The sequence below is a fragment of the Pongo abelii genome, chromosome 1 (genome assembly GCF_028885655.2).
Source record: "Pongo abelii isolate AG06213 chromosome 1, NHGRI_mPonAbe1-v2.0_pri, whole genome shotgun sequence".
Lineage (NCBI taxonomy): Eukaryota > Metazoa > Chordata > Mammalia > Primates > Hominidae > Pongo > Pongo abelii.
Window position 1 is genome coordinate 168,566,683 of NC_071985.2, and position 20,052 is coordinate 168,586,734.

The 20,052-nt window shown below is 37.8% G+C and overlaps 1 protein-coding gene across 2 annotated transcripts in view; it reads right to left on the bottom strand.

The window, feature by feature from the left end:
• Nucleotides 1–20,052, bottom strand: part of CACHD1 (cache domain containing 1) — a 223,768-nt gene that overhangs the window by 128,046 nt on the left and 75,670 nt on the right. For both annotated transcript variants that reach the window (XM_024233337.2, XM_054554386.1), the window contains exon 2: nt 15,783–15,845. In XM_024233337.2, the coding sequence (XP_024089105.1) occupies nt 15,783–15,845 (63 nt within the window). The remainder of the gene's footprint in view (nt 1–15,782; nt 15,846–20,052) is intronic.

The following is a 20,052-nucleotide window of genomic DNA, read 5'->3' on the forward strand; positions in this document are numbered from 1 at the left end:
CAAGAAAAAAACAAACAACCCCATCAAAAAGTGGGCGAAGGACATGAACAGACACTTCTCAAAAGAAGACATTTATGCAGCCAAAAAACACATGAAAAAATGCTCACCATCACTGGCCATCAGAGAAATGCAAATCAAAACCACAATGAGATACCATCTCACACCAGTTAGAATGGCAATCATTAAAAAGTCAGGAAACAACAGGTGCTGGAGAGGATGTGGAGAAATAGGAACACTTTTACACTGTTGGTGGGACTGTAAACTAGTTCAACCCTTGTGGAAGTCAGTGTGGCGATTCCTCAGGGATCTAGAACTAGAAATTCCATTTGACCCAGCCATCCCATTACTGGGTATATACCCAAAGGACTATAAATCATGCTGCTATAAAGACACATGCACACGTATGTTTATTGCTGCATTATTCACAATAGCAAAGACTTGGAACCAACCCAAATGTCCAGCAATGATAGACTGGATTAAGAAAATGTGGCACATATACACCATGGAATACTATGCAGCCATAAAAAATGATGAGTTCACGTCCTTTGTAGGGACATGGATGAAACTGGAAATCATCATTCTCAGTAAACTATCGCAAGAACAAAAAACCAAACACCGCATATTCTCACTCATAGGTGGGAATTGAACAATGAGAACACATGGACACAGGAAGGGGAACATCACACTTTGGGGACTGTTGTGGGGTGGAGGGAGGGGGGAGGGATAGCATTGGGAGATATACCTAATGCTAGATGACAAGTTGGTGGGTGCAGCGCACCAGCATGGCACATGTATACATATGTAACTTACCTGCACATTGCGCACATGTACCATAAAACCTAAAGTATAATAATGATAATAATAATAATAATAATAAAAGAAAAAAAAAAAAAAAGAGCTAAGACAGACAGAGATTGATTTCCAATCAAGGAAACATAAACACTAAACCAGGTAAACCTGCCAGGGCTCTGGCTGGACAGAACAGCCTCCTGTTTACTCTGGTCCTTGCTTGGTTCATTGTAAATTCCCCATCTGGGTGGCATCAATACCTCTCAACCTTTCTTTTGCCTTCCTACAGATTTAGTGCCTTCCATTCACTCATTCAATAAACATTTAACAAGCACAATCAACACAGAGCCAAGTGTGGATCTGGGTAAGAGGGTGAACTAAACCAGGACCCAACCTGAACAAATTCCCTGGGTACAGATGAGGGAAAAGTTGGGGACAAAGAAAGAACGGAATTCATCCACCCCACCTTCCAGATTCCTGCAGCCTGGACAAGTCTGAGCTTTTAAAATACTTCAGTAGGTAAATTGTAAACAAAATGAGAGCCCTCAGGCTACCACCATACTAGATTACACTTGGCAAGGCAACCCGAAACAAATCCAGATCCTGGAAATATGAATATTGAGGTGCCAGAGTATCTCCAGTCATTATTTAACAAATATGTATTAAATACCCGCCTAGTGCTAAACTCTTCTGTACCTGCTCTTGTCTAACCATTGTCCCTTTTCTTCCTGTGGCTCAGTACATAATTCAAGAACACACTCAAACTTTCCTATAGTGGAAAGTGTTTGGGAGTAGAAATACAAAAGTAATACAAATGCAAAGCTAATACAATGTCCAGTCTCACACTTCTCAATTAGTTTTGCTTCTATTAAAAGCTTCTACCAGCTCCTTCCAGGGCCTTCTGTGAACATTTTCTCTTGAAAATTCCCCTTTTAAAGTTTACAGATTTACAGATTTTTCCTTCTAGGCCTTACCCAAGAGAATTAAATAACAAATTAAGAATAGCAATCTTCTCTGTAGCACACTGCAGGGGAGAGAAAATGGCATCCCACTACCCTTCTAGGTTCCTTGGCTAGGTTACAAATTAAACTGACATAAGACAGGAGAAAGACTTATGTAAATATTTAATTACATAAGTATGCACAGGAGTCTCACAAAATAGGAGCCTCAAAGAAGGGTCAGATGATTGATGCTGATACAGCATCCCAAGTTACAGAAAGGCATCAGGGCTTGGGGCTTCTGGGAAAGGGGTGGCGACACAAGTTATGGGAGGGTGAGGGGAAGAAATGCACGGGGAATAAAGGTTGTCTTGTTATACAGATAAAAAGTCGGTAATAAAAGTTGTTTCTGAGCAGCCCTCAGAAGAGGTGATAGTCTGGGCATAGGGTCAACCTCTAGTCTCCCCTCCTGTGATCCAAGTTAATCTTCCCTGGTTGATAAAATTCCCAGGGAGGGGATTCATGACAATTGAGTTCCTTTTGGAGGATCTGTCTTTAGACAGATAAGAGGAGCTCAGAGAAAAGGCTCTGCATGCAAGTGGTGCTCAGAGAAAGCCTCTACTTGCACCTGCTGTTCCCCAAGTACCCTCAGTTCAAAGTAATGTTTTGGGATGACATTTCATGAACTCTTTTGGTATCCTTATATTGACATTATATCACCCTTTTGTAATCTGGAAGCAGAATACAAAATACTGAATGCCTACTATAGAGTAGGCAACCACATAATCTTTTAAACAACTTTTATCTACATTTTATAGATAAAATTGATGTAGACACTGAAAGGCTAAATACCTGTTAAAAATCAAACAGTAAATGACAGAGTCTTGCTTGGACCTTGAGTTTTCCATCTCAAAAGATGAGGCTCTTTAATTCTGTATCCCATGCTACCCTTACTGAGGCTGTCCAAAAAATACTAGAGAAAAGTTTCCTAACCCCTTTGGCCTTGTCTCCATGGTATCTGAGTATACCAGCTCTAAAATTCTAAAACATCACCTTAGTTATTAGGACTGATGATTCACATCGGGGCACATAAAGTGCTGTCTCTTTAAGGTTCACCCTCAATTCAAAATTTCTTTAAAGAAAGAGCTATTCTGTGTTTGTAGGCCACATGTAAGTTGTTCTGCTACTGGGCATCTTTATTCTCTTACGAATAAAAGGATAGAATTTTGTGCAAGGTCTACATCTGGAAGTATATCTTGCTTTCAGGTGAATTCTAGTTCATTGCTTTGAACTTTTCCAAATTCCTCGTGTCTAGAGTCTTGAGTGTATACTTGAGTAAAATAGTTGTTTGGAGTATTAATACCTGCTAAGTATCGTTTTCTTATAAAACCAAACTGCTTCTCCTTTACAATGTCCCAGCAGATATTTGGAGAAATAAAACATCAAATTTTAAACCTTTCCTGTAAAATTCTCATTATCAAATAAAACTCAGAAAAATACTCCAAAAAACTGTCTGTCAGAATATATTTTAAATACTAGAGTACTGGGTGGGGGTGGGGGTGGGGGGCAGAAAAATTCTTAAATCCCTGAACTGTATGTGTGCAGGGTAAACTCTATCTAAAGATAAACTGAGCTGACATTTGAGCAGTTGTCTAAAAAATAGATTTGCAGTTTGATTCCAGTCAAGTTAATTGCCTGCTAAAACAAACACTCCTCACAAGAATATAACAGAATCCAGATTTTTCCACAATACTAGGATACAACCAAAACTTTTTGACATAAGAAGAAAAAAACAGTGTGACCAATTCTCAAGAAAAAAGATAGTCAACAGAGATAAACCTCAAACCATTTTTAGATGTTAAAACGAGCAGACAAAATGTTAAAGCAGCTATTATAACTATGCTCAAGAATGCAAAGATAATACGCTTGAATAAAATGAGAAATTTCAGTAGAGAAATAGATTAAAAAGAAATAAATAGGGCCGGGCACAGTGGCTCACTCCTGTAATCCCAGCACTTTGGGAGGCCGAGGCGGGCAGATCACAAGGTCAGGAGATCGAGACCATCTTGGTCAACATGGTGAAACCCCCATCTCTACTAAAATACAAAAAAAAAAAAAATTAGCCAGACGTGGTGGCACGTGCCTGTAATCCCAGCTACTTGGGAGGCTGAGGCAGGGGAACTGCTTGAACCTGGGAGGTAGAGGTTGCAGTGAGCTGAGATCATGCCACTGCACTCCAGCCTGGTGATAGAGCAAAACTCTGTCTCCAAAAAAAAAAAAAAAAAAAAGGAAATTCTGCAGCATAAGAAGAATAAACCATCTTTATCTTTATCCAAGAGAAAAAAAATTGAAAAAGAGAAGAAAAAGGCATTGTCTCAGGGATTTGTAGTAAAATATCAAAAGATCTAGCATACCTGTAATCAGAGACGTACAAGGAGAGCAAATAATGAGACAGAAAATAAATTTGAAAAAATCATGGTCCCAAAGTCCCCAAATTTGATGAAAGACACAAATTTACAGATTCAAAAAGCTCAAAAAACACCAAACAGAATAAATATTTAAACCGTTATGTCTAGGTAGGCATAATCATAGTCAAATTGCTGAAAACCAGGAAACAGAGAAAAATCTTGAGTGCAGCCAGAATAATTAAATGAATAAACAAAAAACATTGCATACGGGGTAACAAAAACTTTCACTGATTTATCATCAGAAACTACGGAGTCCAGCAGACAGTGGAACATTTTTAAAATGCTCAAAAAACAAAACTGTCAATTCAGAATTCTATCTAAAGCAAAAATATCTTTTAAGAAGAAAGGCAAAATAAAAATTTTTTTTTTTTTTTGAGACAGTGTCTTGCTCTGTTCCCCAGACTGGAGTGCAGCGGCATCATCACAGTTCACTGTAGCCTCAACCTCCTTGGCTCAACCAATCCTCCCACCTCAGCCTCCTGAATAGCTGGGACTACAGGCATGTGCCACCAACCCTAGCTAATCAAAAAAAAAAAAAAACTGTAGACAGTGGGTGTCTCCCTATGTTGCCTGGGCTGGTCTTGAACTCCTGGGCTCAAGTGATCCTCCCACCTCAGCTTCTCAAAGTGCTGGCATTACAAGTGTGAGCCACTGCATGTAGCCAAGAAACATTTTCTGTGTACAAGAAATAATAAAAAAACTAAGAGGATTTGTCACTAGGGTATCTTCACTACAAGAAATATTAAAGGAACTTCAGATTCAATATCAGCTGTTATCTTTAGAAAGAAACAAACAGCATAAGAAATATAGCAATTATGTGAGAATATACAATAATTTTTCTTTTAACTTCATTAAATATGGCAATTTAGAGCAAAAGCTATAACATTTTCTTGTGCAGTTTGTAATATATGCAGATGTAATAGATATGATAACTAGCATAAAGGATAGTGTTAGAGAAATGAACCTGTAAGTTGCAAGGGTTTTAGATTTTGTGTGAAGTTGATAGAATATTAATAGATAAAATTCAAAAGTGGGTTGGGAAGGAGGAGCTAATGAAAAAAAAACCAGAAAAAATCCCAAAATATTAATTTATTAAACATTTCCCCTAAATATTCCTAATAATAAAATCAGAAATTTTCAGAATAGATTTAAAAAAAAAACAAGTCTCATCTATATGCTATCTATAACTGAAAGTAAATGCTTCTGAAAAGGCACACCATGTAAACAGTAAGTATATAAAGGATGGAGTTGCTATATCAATATTGAGTAAAATAGACTTTAAGAAGAGAATAATATTACTGGAGAATAACATTTCATAATGTTCTAATTCACAACTCATCAGGAAGGCATAATCTTAAATGTGTATATAAAGACATATCAGGCAAAAATGAACAGAATTAAATGGAAAAAATACTATTTCACCGTTACAGTTGAAGATTTTAACACCCCTTTCAACAAATGACAGAAAATAAAAATCAAAGAAAATAAAAATCAGCCCAAACATAAATGATGTGAACAACATTATCAACCAACTTAATACATAAAGAACACCTAAAAACTGCAGAACACATGTTCTTTACAAGTTCACTTGGTATATCCACGAAGACTGATCATATGTAGAGCCATAAAACCCAGTTCTCAATTAATTAAAAAGGATTGAAATCAAACAGAGTATGTTCTCTGACCATAATGGAATTAAATTATAAATCAATAACAATAAGATATCTAAAGACCACAACGTTTTGAAAATTGAACAAAATACTTAAAAATCCGTGGGTCAAAATTTAAAAATCACAAGAGAAATCAGAAAATATTTAAAACTGAATGATGATAGAAATACATCATGTCAAACTTTGAGGTATATAAAGTGTACTAAGAGAAATGTTTAGAGCTTTAAATGCATCTATTTGAAAAAAAGGTATAAAAATCAGTGATCTAATGTTCCAACCTAAAACACTAGAAAAAGAACAAAACCTAAAGTACAAGAAAGGAAATAATAAAGAACATAAATTTGTGAAATAGAAAACGAGAAAATTAAGGAAGCCAAATTCATTTTTTGAAAAAATAAGTCATCACTAATATTTTACCATTCATTCTATCTCTGATTTTGTCTGTCTAGCTAGAAGTTGATCCATTTTATTGATCTTTTCAAAGAACTAGCCAGCATTTGGTTTTATTGAGTTGGCTCTATTGCTCTTCTTCTTGCTGATAGATATTAAAAAGATACAGAATATTACAAACACCTTTATGCCAACAAATTTGACAGCTTAGATGAAAATAGCAAATTTCTTTTTTAAAATATCAACTTACCAAAATTGACACAATATGATATAGAAAATCTAAAAAACAAGGAAACAAAAACAAAAGGACAGCAGCAAAAACAAAATAAGAAACCCTATCTATATCTATTAAAGAAACTGGATGCTCAAAAACCTGCTTGCAGAGAAAATATCAGGTCCGGATGGTGCTCTGTTGAATTCTATCAAACACTGCAGGAAGAAATAACACCTTTCCTTCAGAAAGTAAAGGAGAAAGGAATACTTCCAAACTTGTTTTTTTTTTTGTTTGTTTTGTTTTTTTTAAATTTTAGGTTTGGGTGTACATGTGAAGGTTTGTTCACAGAGAAACACATGTCATGGGAGTTTGTTGTACATATTATTTTATCACCCAGGTATTAAGCTCAGTACCCAGTAGTCATCTTTTCTGCTCCTCTCCCTCCTCCTATCCTCCCCTGTCAAGTAAACCCCAGTGTCTGTTGTTTCCTTCTTTGTGTTCATGAGTTCTCATCATTTAGCTCCCACTTACTTATAAGTGAGAACATGCAGTATTTGGTTTGCTGTTCCTGCATTAGTTTGCTAAGGGTAATAGCCTTCAGCTCCATCCATGTTCCTGCAAAAGACATGATCTTGTTTTACGGTTGCATAATATTCCATGGTGTATATATATACCACAATTTCTTTATCCAGTCTGTCATTGATGGGCATTTAGGTTGATTCCAAGTCTTTGCTATCGTGAACAGTGTGGCAATGAACATTGGCACACATGTGTCTTTATGGTAGAATGCTTATATTCCTCTGGGTATATACCCAATAATGGGATTGCTGGATCAAATGACAGTTCCATTATTAGCTCTTTGAGGAATCACCATACTGCTTTCCACAATGGTTGAACTAATTTACACTCCCACCAACAGTGTATTAGCGTTCCCTTTTCTCTGCAACCTCGCCAGCATCTGTTAATTTTTGGCTTTTTTGATGACAGCCATTCTGACTGGTGTGAGATGGTATCTCATTGTGGTTTTGATTTGCATTTCTCTAATGATCAGTGATACTGAGCTTTTCTTCATATGCTTGTTGGGAAGATGTATGTCTTCTTTTGAGAAGTGTCTGTTCATGTCCTTTGCCCACTTTTTAATGGGGTTGTTTTTCTCTTGTAAATTTGTTTAAGTTCCTTATAGATGCTAGATGTTACACCTTTGTCAGATGTATAGTTTGCAAAAATTTTCTCCCATTCTGTAGGTTGCCTATTTACTCTGTTGATAGCTTCTTTTGCTGTGCAGAGGCTCTTACCTTCAGTTAGATCCCATTTGTCAATTTTCGCTTTCGTTGAAATTGCTCTTGGTATCTTTGTTGTGAAATCTTTGCCTGTTCCAATGTCCAGGATGGTTATTGCCTAGCTTGTCTTCCAGAATTTTCATAGCCAAACTGGTTTTATCAAGTCAGTACCTAAATCCAAACAGTGATAAGTGATAGGGGAAAAAAGGAAATATGGAACAAGGAAAAGGAAAATCAGGAGCATGGAAGCAGGGTGGGCTGCAGCTTTGAAAATGGTGCTCACCTCATTGAGAAGGTAACATGGGAGAACAGACTTGAAGGAGGTGAGGGCCCATGGGGATCTTTGTCTGAACAGCACCTTGTGCAAAGGAATGTGCCTGGAAAGGCAAGGAGGCGAGCGTGCTATTCCAAAGACCCAAGCTAGGAAGATTTATCAAGGAAGATGAAAAGGATCAACTGTTCAACATTAATGTTAGTTAAATAAATGAGGAATTAGCAAAGTAGCGGTCCTTGGTGATCTTAAAGAGAGCAGATTTGTGGGACGGGTAGGACTGAAGTAGGCTTAAGAGAAAATGGCAGAGGGCCCGGTGCGGTGGCTCACGCCTGTAATCCCAGCACTTTGGGAGGCAGAGGCGGGTGGATCACAAGGTCAGGAGTTCGAGACAAGCCTGGCCAACATGATGAAACCCTGTCTCTACTAAAAATACAAAAATTAGCTGGGCGTGGAGGCACGTGCCTGTAATCCCAGCTACTCAAGAGGCTGAGGCAGGACAACTGCTTGAACCCAGGAGGCGGAGGTTGCAGTGAGCCGAGATCGCCGCATTGCACTCCAGGCTGGGTGACAGGGAGAGACTCTGTTAAAATAAATAATAATAATAATAATAATAATAATAATAATTTTTTAAAAACAGAAAAAGAAAAAGAAAATGGCAGAACTGGATCTAATGAGTATGGACACCTCTTTTGATGGGTTGTGACTCAAAGGGAAACAAAGAAATTAGACAGCAGCTGGAGAGGAAAATGGGGTCAAGAAAAGGGTCTTTTATTTGTTTAATATAGGTGAAATGTGTTTACATGGTGATGGATATGATCAAAAACCAAAGAAGAGCAGGGAGAGCTGCTAGAGGAATGCCCTTGACCAGATGTCAGGTACGTCTCCTGTATAAGGAGTTCTCTCAGTTCTCTCTGACCCCTTTCAAAGGAATTCTGAAATCCTCTAAAACCATCACTGCCATCAATTCAACAGTTTCTGAAACACTATGAAAATACGTTCGCAATTTCATTGAGTAAATTATTAATATAAATAATTACTAGAGCATTTGAGAAAAAGTTAGAGTGAACTCTTGAAACAAGTCCAATGTGGCTCTGATCCATTTAATAATCCAATCAAGCCCCCCAAGAAGCTCCTTCTCCTTTTGTTTCTTCTTTGTGTTTTACAGATCATATTTTGCTACTTTCTGAGGCACTTGCTCAAAAATTTATTTTTCTTGATTCAGGTTCAACTTTATATAATACCCTTAAGCAAACACACAACTTAATTTCTTTCTTTTTTCTTTTTTTTTTTTTTTTTTGAGATGGAGTCTTGCTCTGTCACCCAGGCTGGAGTGCAGTGGCGCAATCTCAGCTCACTGCAAGCTCCGCCTCCCAGGTTCACGCCATTCTTCTGCCTCAGCCTCCCAAGTAGCTGGGACTACAGGCGCCCGCCAGCACGCCCGGCTAATTTTTTATATTTTTAGCAGAGACGGGGGTTTCACCATGTTAGCCAGGATGGTCTTGATCTCCTGACCTCATGATCCGCCTGCCTTGCCAATTTCTTAAAGTACTCAAAAATGAAGTCTATGAGAGGTGTTCCACACAAGAATGTGTGCGTGGAATTTTAATTTTTCCAAGGCTGTTGCCATAGTTTCTTTGGCAGCAAAACTACATATAGTGAACTAATTAAGGATTTAAAAAACATTGTTAGACAATTTAGACCCACACTCTCTGAAGGTTAGTTTAAAAGAAATAATGAGTAAAAGCAAGTAAAAGTGTATACCCAAGAGTAAAAAATCACAAAATGTTTTTTATTAGTGTTAATTCCTTTGCTCCCCTAACCAGAAGACATTAACAACATGTTAGATTTCCTGCCAAGTTAGATAGTATGCACAAGAAAGATCCAACTCTCAACAAGATTTGATTAGTAAAGAGGGAGGGCAAGAACCCACGGGCATCTAATTTTCATTAACTCAAAGGAGAAATAATGGATAGAAAATGCAAGCCAGAATTCTAGATAATACAAAATATACAAAACCAAGCATAAAGAAACGGTTCCCTTTCACCTAAAGGTTGTGAGCTAAAAGCACACAGGTCAATAATCTGCTTTGAATAACTAACCTATTTTTAGTTTATCAAACAAATCCTATAAGCAGTTACAATTGTTCTTAAAGCTATTAAGAAGTGGTGAAACTGGTGAATCGCTGTTAGGAAGACTGAGTCCTCAAACAAGGTGAAAGCAGGAAATCTAGGCGGTAAGCCCATGTCACACCCTGATTTCTTCCTGAGAATGTGGGCATAATCTGGAGACCTTGATCGTCTACTTTGATGACAGCATAGAGCACCAGGGATAGGAGATAAACCTCAGGGTTTGGCCAAGATGGGAAACCAAGGAATCTAAATGCAGGGAGTGGTATTACCCAACCAGATTTCAAAACTTGTTATAAAACTAGTCACTAAGATAATGTGGTACTGGCACAAGGATAGATAAATAGACTAATGGAACCAAATCAAATTCATACCTACACAAAAACTCAACTAATGACAGAAAACACACTGAAAACAAATGAGGAAAGTACAGATTGTTTGACAGAGATAGAATATTTGAAAACACATATGGGGGAAGAAAAGGCAATTGGATGTCTACTAAAAAAAAGGAAATTGGATACCTACTTCACATCCAACACCAAAATCAATTCCAGGTAGATAAAATACTTAAATGAGGCCAGGCGGGGTGGCTCACGCCTGTAATCCCAGGACTTTGGGAGACTGAGGCGGACAGATCACCTGAGGTCAGGAGTTCGAGACCAGCCAAGTCAACATGGCGAAACCCCATCTCTACTAAAACTACAAAAATTACCCGGGCATGGTGGTGGACTCCTGTAGTCCCGGCTACTCGGGAGGCTAAGGGCAGAAGAATCTCTTGAACCCAGGAGGCGGAGGTTGCAGTGAGCTGAGATTGTGCTACTCCACTCCAGCCTGGGTGACAGAGCAAGACTCCATCATAAAAAAAAAAAAAAAAAAAAAGTCTTAAGTGAGAGAGGCAGAAGTTTTAGAAGGCAGTATAGGAGACTATCTTTATGTCTAAAGATCAATTTTTTAAAAAACTGAGTTAAAATTAAAACGTTAATTCTTTAAAAGATAAAATGAGGCCAGCTGCAGTGGCTCATGCCTGTAATCACAGTACTTTGGGGAGGCCAAGGATGGTGGATTGCTTGAGCTCAGGAGTTCAAGACCAGCCTGGGCAACGTGGAGAAACCCTGCCTCCACAAAAAATACAAAAATTAGCTGGGCATGGTGGTGCCTGCCTGTGGTCCCAGCTATTTGGGAGGCTGAAGCGGGAGGAATGCTTGAGCCCCAAAGGTGGAGGCTGCAGTGAGCCGTGATTGCACTAAGCACTCAAACTGGAGTGACAGAGCAAAACCCTATCTCAAAACCAAACAAAACATAAAAACGCTAAAATGAGATGAGAAGACAAGGAAGGCAAAAACTAAAAGGACTTATTTATGAATCATAAATCTGCACAGCAATCTAACATGGTAACTACCAGCCACATAAAGCTATTTTATTTAAAATGTAATTACCAGTAGCTCTAGACACATTTCAGGTACTCAGTAGTCATACGTGGCTGGTAGCTACTCTACTTGCCCTAATACGGAACATCATCATCTCAGAAAGTTCTCTTTGGACAGCACTGATCTAGAACATATACAGCATTTTTAAACTTCTAAAATAAACAACTAAAAAACTGGACAAAGAGCATTCATAGATATTTGACAAAACAAAAACACAAAAATTTACTATAAGCATGCAAAAAGGTGTTTCAACTTCATTTGTAATCAGAGTGAGGCAAATGAAACTCACCTGATACAATTTCAGACACCCCCACATTTGGCAAAGGATTAAAAATCAGATAATATCAGATATTAAAGGAGATGCAGATAAGCAAGTGACCCATGACAGCCACTGTGGAAGCAGTCTGGCTTTATTCAGTCATGTTGAACACTGACACCCAGCACTTCTACTCTAGAGAAGTGATTCTCCACCTGAGCTGAATAGTGTCCTGTGCCCCACTATTTAGGGCAGTGGTGTGTGGAGACACACATACAACACACAGTTCTACCATCATTAAGCTGGCAGGAGGCCAAGGATAATAAAATTCCTGCAATTAAAGGAATTATTCCTTCTGTACTATGTATGGAGGTATGAACAAAAATCAAAACATTAGAATAACATTTTAAAAATTAGCCAGATTTAGTGGTGTACACGTAGTCCCAACTACTTGGGAGGCTGAGGCAGGAGGATTGCTTGAGCTCAGGAGTTTGAGGCTGCAATGGGCAATGACTGTGCCACTGCACTCCAGCCTGGGCAACAGAGCGAGAACCTGTCTCTTAAAAAACAAAACAACAACAAAATTAGAAACGGCCCAAACAATGTCAGCTATAAAATGGGTACATAAATTGCATGTAATGGAATACCACAGAAATGGAAATAAATGACCCTTAATTACAGATGTCAACATGGGTGCTTCTAACGAATATGAAGCTGAGTGAAACTAGCAAGATATGTGAATATAAACATATGCTTAAAATTTATATAAAGAACAAAAATAGCCAAACACAAAATTAATTTGGGGATAAGTACATATAAAACAAATCAAAACAAAAAAATGCAAGGGGATTGCTAACAAAAAATTAGGATAAGGCTACCTCTGAGAGAGAGGGAGGAAGATATTCTCTTTGGAAGGTCATACAAGGGCCTTCTAAGTTTGGTAATGCTTCATTTCTTTAACTGGGTAGTAAGTTAAGATGTTCATTTAAATATATTTATTTATATGTATGTTTTACACATCTCCATATATTTGATAAATTTCACAATTGTTTTAAAAGCCAGCTTAATTACCTACTAGCAGAAAGGATCCGTGGCCTTTCTGAACATTGCTAATAATAATACTGCCACCTACCTCATGGAGTTGTTCTGAAGTTCAAAGGACATAGAAGTGTGAGTGATTGTGATGGCGGATATTTTACAGAATAGGAAACACAGGAGGTAAACATGTCCCTAAAGATTTCATTCTGGGTACTGTCCAGGCCCACAGAGTCTAGAATGTCTAAGCAGTTATTTAAGTGAAGAAGGTACTGAAGTGTCTGTGTTTTCACTGTAGAATGAGAAATCCCGTGTTCAATTCAACCCATGGGAGAACCATCATAATGAAGTGATAGCAAATTTTTCAATAAATGCGTAAATATGAGCTTTTATTGTTATGTTGTTGTAATAATGACCACAGTACTGAAAGGATCTGGAAATCATGTCACAGAAGAAGAAATTATTTAAGATCTGTTTATACTAAAATTTAGGCTAAATGATAATAACAATGACACAACTGTCCTCATTTTTGGGATAAACAACAGACATAGATCTATTTGTTAAGGGTTCTTCCAGAGGATGGACTGGAGAGACTGGAGGAATTTAAAAGTCAGTACACTTCTGGTTCAATATAAAAAAGAACTTTTTGACAATCAGTGAGAAGACACACAGAATAGACTGTATAATTCCCTTGCACTTGAATTATTCAGATAAAGACAGTTTGGCAGAGACTCCTGTATCTGATGAAAACATGTATTTTAAAAATAAACTATGTCAAATTAAAAATACAGATAATAGGCTGGGCACAGTGGCCCATGCCTGTAATCCCAGCACTTTGGAAGGCCATGGCAGGAGGATTGTTTGAGCTGAGGAGTTTGTGAGACCAGCCTGGGCAACATGGCAAGACCTCATCTTTACTAAAAACAACAACAACAAAAAATCAGCTGGGCATGTGGCCATGTGCCTGTAGTCCGAGTTACTTGAGAGGCTGAGATGGGAGGATCACTTGATCAAGCCTGGAAGATTAAGGATGCAGTGAGCTATGATCACACCACTGCACCCCAGCATGGGCGACAGAGCAAGATCCTGTCTCAAAAAAAAAATAAAACAAAATAAAAATACAAATAATAAAACTTTCTGTCATATTTATTTCAAAAGCTAGCTGTCCTGCTTGATATCCATCAACTACAAATAACTTATTTTACCTCTTGGAGCCCCAATTTCCTCATCTGTAATAAGATATCTTTCCTTCAAGGTTATTTGGTAAAAATCAATGTGATATACATGGAAGTTGCCTAGCACTGATGTTCCATAAGTGCTCAGTCACCAGCTATAATCTCTAAAATTATTATTAAAGGCTTCTAAACTTGTTCCTAGCTAGATAAATAAAAAATGACATCAGTGCAAGGGGGGTGGGGGGGAAAAACTTTCACATTTGAAAACAGCCTAAGTAAGAACTTGTATCTGTTACTTGAAGGAAAGTGGCAAAACTGATATCCCTGGATCAGTTTCTTTAAAATGTTATCAAATGGCCTCTGGTCTCCCAGAAAGTTTCCTTGAACATGCTTCGTTCAGAAATCTTCACTCATAAAAAATCTCTTAAATTTCACGACCCTAAAGAACTTTCTAGTTTGCTGAAATAAAAATAAGACAGGAATTATGAAGATAAGACTTAGCACAGCAAACTACATCCTATTTACTACAATAAATAAATACTCAGGCCATCAGCTTTTAAAAATATCTAAAGCTAAGAAAAAGAATATACATATACATGACTATTTATATCCTCTATATTTAACCTGCAGAAACCCAATCTTTAAAAAGTCAATGTCTCTAAACAGGAAATGCTGCACTTCAAGATTAAACCACGGTAATTTATTATAAGTAAATAAGTATCCTACAAACAACTTTACTATAAGGACCCTTGTAAATGTCAAGCTGTTCTCCATGAACATAATAATGGCGGAATCTCAGAGAGTTTAAAATTGTATGCAGTTTACTATAGTTATCTTTCTATTCTGTGGAAGCAGTCTGCTACACTCTGGTTTTTAGCTTGGTTCTGTTTTTTACTTGAGTTTCAAACCTAGCTTCAAATTACTAGTTGATGGTGTTGATGGTCACATACTGTAAAGAAGTTGGTGGCTTCGCTGAAATTAAAACCAACTCCTATTTACCACCCTTCTTTTCAAGCACAGATCAATTATTTACGACCAGGTTCACCAACACTATGTTTTAGGAGGCAGTCCATCTGAAGCCAGCTATAAATAAAGTAAATAGAATCTGACCTCAAAACTTCTTGACTCCACAGAGAACTGAAAGAAGATGGGAGGGGAGAAGCAAAGGAAAAAAAAGAGGAAAGAAAAAGAAAAGAACAAAAGAAGCCAACATCCAATGAGCTGCTTCTATGCCAGAATTACAATTTTATTTCATTCTTGGTCAATTTGTCATCATTTAATTCTCACAACCCCATAAGGTAGTATTATGTTCCTCTTATTTAAGATTGAGAAACTGCAGCTCAAAAAGGCTAAATTGCTTACTGGGGCCACAAAATAAGGAGGAAAACCAGAATTTGACGTGGGGTCTGTCTGATTCCAAAGCCTGGACACTTATTTTCTACATCAGATAAAATAATTTTCAATGTTTTTAGGTGTGAGTCGTTTAGGAATTTTTAAAACAAAAAGGAATTAAATAGTTCCAAATTATAGCGTGGATAGCAGAAAACCATGCACATAAGTTTTTAACCGCCTCTAAGAATCCAAAATGTAAGGTTGTCACCATTATGCATGAGATGCACGTGAAATTATACAGAGAGAAAGAACAGGAAACCTCAAGTGGAGATTGCTTGGAAAGAGTGACGAAGCCACATCTAAAAGCAAGACAAAGACAGGGAGTGTCAAGTACTCATAGCCTCTTACCTGCTGTACTTCACTTTCTCCATTTGAGATTTTCTCAGTGTAAACAAAGGAGTTGAATATCCGCTGCAATGAAAAGAAAATGAACATGAGATTTGCTAAATAAGTCATTTTCTATATGAGTTTGTATGTGAATAATTTGTTTACAACAAATAGAATCTAGTAGAAAAAAAATTTTAATTAAAATGCAGTAATTTTACAGAAAGAAACCTAAGTATCAGCCAAAGTCAATCACACTTATGTAAGCAATATCCAGGCACCTCTGTAGTGAAATAAACCAGGTGTTACACTATATTTTTCATTTTCAAAAATACATTTAATTATAGATTTCCGGAGTCCATGCCATTTTATCCGACTGGTATAATCTGACCAAATTGTGTTTCTCATTTAAATCCTGTACTCCCTGAATGCTGTAATTGTTTACAGACACTAACATCTAATGCAATAAAGATCTTTAAAAGGGATTCTTTTCATATCCTCTCATGTCCCTGTTCAGTCAGTACCTACCCAATATTATCTATCACCTTCGTTACTCAAGCACCCCATCGGGAGAATAACATAATAGGGCTTGCCAAATATGTGTGGACTTAAGAGAAGATCCAGTTCTTACATGCCAGGAAATATGACAGCTGTGCCAAGACATTAGGCCAAACTACAGCACACAAGCACACACATTCTTCCACTGGTCCCTGCCTAGCTGGTACCTACTCCTCCATACATTGCGTCTATTTAAAATGTCTCTGCAGACTTACGACTTTACCAATCTGTACCGTTACTGAGTAATCACAAGAGATTAACATATAACAAACTAAAAAATGAGAATCTAAGTTATGTATCTGTTAGAGGAGCAAAAAAAAAAAAAAAAAAAGAAAAAGAGCAGCAGCCTTATCATTTATCTTCAAGCTTTAAAGATACCACTGAACTCTCCAGATAAGTAAGGAGTCAGACCTGGAGATGTCAGCCAAAATTTCCTTCTTCCTTTCCATCCTGCTGCCAAGGGTTTGTCAGCATCTGGGACAGCTTCCCAGATGGCCTAACACACCTGCATGGTTGTGGCACAGAAGACAAGTGAAGCCAACTTCATCATGCAATGTACATCTAAACAGACCAAATGAAGGAAGATCAAGCTGCTGGGGCTTAGAGGGAGGTTTTGGTCGGGGGGTGGAGTGCAGGGTGGAGGGAAGCAAACAAACTTGAGAAGGACTAGGATGAAATTACAGTCTGGAAAATTATAATTACAAATCATGGTGCCTCCCATCATTCTCCAATGTGCCACTCATTACTCAACAGATGTTTATTGTCATTTTCTTTTCTGAAAATGACTCTGTTGGTAGGAAAGTTCATTACAGGTTTCTAGTAATGTTCATAATGATATTATCATTGGCTAATATCTACTGAATACTTACCATGGAGTGGACACTATTCTAAGCACATTACATTTATTTATTTAACTCTCATGAAACACCTTTGTGATAGGCACTATTATTATCTCTACATAGATGAGGAAACTGAAGCATATTTACCAAGTGCCTAGGGCAATCCAGATATTGTGCCTCATGTATATATTTTATTTAATGTTCATTTAAAATTACTGTAGCTTTAAAGATGAAAAACTAAGAGTCTGGGAGATTAAATAACATACCCCCAAATCACTTGGCAAGGCTGGAATCTGAACCCAGGCAATGTGACTTCAGATCTGGCGCTCCTAACTATATTGTCTTATAAGAATTTGCTACCTGATTGCTTTACATACATTAAAAGATGCTGCAGTCCTGAGCTAACACCTGAACATAATGCAGATCAACAATCCCTATGTGTAATTTCAAAATTCAAAAGGCTCTGAAAATAAAAAGTTTTACATAACACATTTGTTAGCAAAATATGAAATAGCCTGAACTTATTTGGCAGTAAATCCTAACTTGAACTGATGTGTATGTATAGTCCTTGTTAAACCACTTAGTGTGCTATTTATACATTTTGATGCAGATCTCAACCAATGTATTTGATTATGGGGCTCTGCTCTAGATACCACTACAGGTGTTTTACATTCGGGGGCATTAGGATTCTAAATCCTGAAATACTCATTTTGGAAGAAGGATTAAGAACCTACGGACCTCTTCCAGATCTTTGGGGGACATCTTAGTTCACTACATTATAATGCTCTTAGAGGCCTGGTCAATGTCATTACCACCCATGCCCCCCAGAATATATTCTCTATTCTCATACAATTTGATTTCCAAAAGCTGTTAAATAGTGCCAACAGTACATTTTTATTAAAAGTAACATAATTCATGTAGTGACTCCAGATCTTGATAAACATGGTCAATTTCTTATTTCCTTTCTGGCAGTGATATTCCAATTGATACAGTATCTGTTCTATCTTGGCAAATGCTTCCACCGAGTTGACTGATGAAGGAGGCATGAACTACTCCAGATCCACCCTGCTCAAGCCAACACCCACAAAGGGCCAAATCAGATACTTCCTTCTCTTTTTTGTTAAAACAAAGGTGAATTCCTCAGTAGTAATAAAGAATATATGCCCGGAAGGGTTCGAGAAGCTGTGTTTTCATCCCTATTTTACTCATTTATTATCTTAACAGGAGTGATTACTAATACTTTTATCTTAGTAGATCTTTTTATGACATAACCATTTTTATATTCTTCATATCTAATAAATGTGGGTGGGCAAAAGAAAATTTTAAAAGCAAGAAAGATGTTTTAAATGTAAGCAGTAGTGATTCTATAGACTACCTATTTTGTATAACCCTGTATCGACCCCAGAAGTGAAAGGGGATGTGTTAGGTCATAGTTCGGGGCTATCACCAAAGCAAAACATTTTTTTACCCCTTCTCCTTCCTCAAGTAGTTGGGGTGTGGGATGGAGAGGAGCTTTAAGAACTTTAGTGAGATGCCATGGGAAGCCAGTAGAACCTAGACAAGTAACTCATGACTTAACCGATCAGCCACATTTGGTGCAAGGTGAAAAGTTCAGGCTTAGGCTGGGCGCGGTGGCTCATGCCTGTAATCCCAGCACTTTGGGAGGCCTAGGTGGGCAGATCACCTGAGGTCAGGAGTTCAAGACAAGCCTGGCTAACATGGTGAAACCCCATTTCTATTAAATATACAAAAAATTAGCCAGGCATGGTGGTGCACACCTGTAATCCCAGCTACTCGGGAGGCTGAGGCAGGAGAATCGCTTGAACCCAGGAGGCAGAGGTTGCAGTGAGTCAAGATCGCACCATCGCACTCCAGCTTGGGCAACAAGAACGAAATTCTGTCTCAAAAAAACAAACAAAACAACAACAAAAAAGTTCAGGCTTATGTGTGTGCACAAGATCTCAAACTACAGGGTGAATTTTCACTATGCTCTAGGTCAGTGGACAGTAATTGTCTTTCTTAAAATGCAGGGCCTGCTAAGCCCAGCTCTCAAAGGCTTAGTACTTTTATACTTTACAATTTCACATAAATTATTGCATTTGATCTTCGTAACAACTGTATGTGGTAGGCAGGGCAGGGGTCTGAAACCACATTTTACAGACTAAAAAACTACACTTCCAAAGGTAGAAAATATATCCCAGGTAAAAAGTTGAAGCATTGAGGCCTAAATCTAGACCTTGAGTTAAAAACAGGCATTGTATTTAGCAAAGCTATTAAACAAATTCATTCATATCACCTTCTTCTTCTGTATAGCCTAGGAATCCTAATACCTGCATGTAGGAAAAAAAATGAACATTTGGGGTTTTTTTTCTGTCCATTTTATTTTAAGCAAGATATATTGTCCAGGGTAATTAAAGAATCCCAGACAAAGGTTTTATTTTTTATTACTTCTATTGCTATGTAAAATTATAAAAGAAATAGAGTACGGGGCTTTTGGGAGCTTTTGATTTTAATGCAAGAGCCAGGAATTCAAAATGATACATCTAGCCAACATTTTTGTGACTTCAGGGTAAAGATTTTCCTGGTTAATAGAGGACTTGGAAAATGGAAATGGAAAGGAACATTTTTCCTAAAACATGAAAATGATCGGCCACTGGGAGTGGTGGCTCATGCCTGTAATCCCAGGATTTTGGGAGGCTGAGGCAGGTGGATCACTTAAGCTTAGGAGTTCAAGACCAGCCTGGCCAACATGGCAAAACCTCGTTTATATGAAAAAATATAAAAATTAGCCGGGTGTGATGGCACCCACGGGTAGTTCAGCTACTCAGGAGGCAGAGGTGGGAGGATCACTTGAGCCCAGGAGGCAGAGGCTGCAGTGAGCCAAGATTGTGCTACTG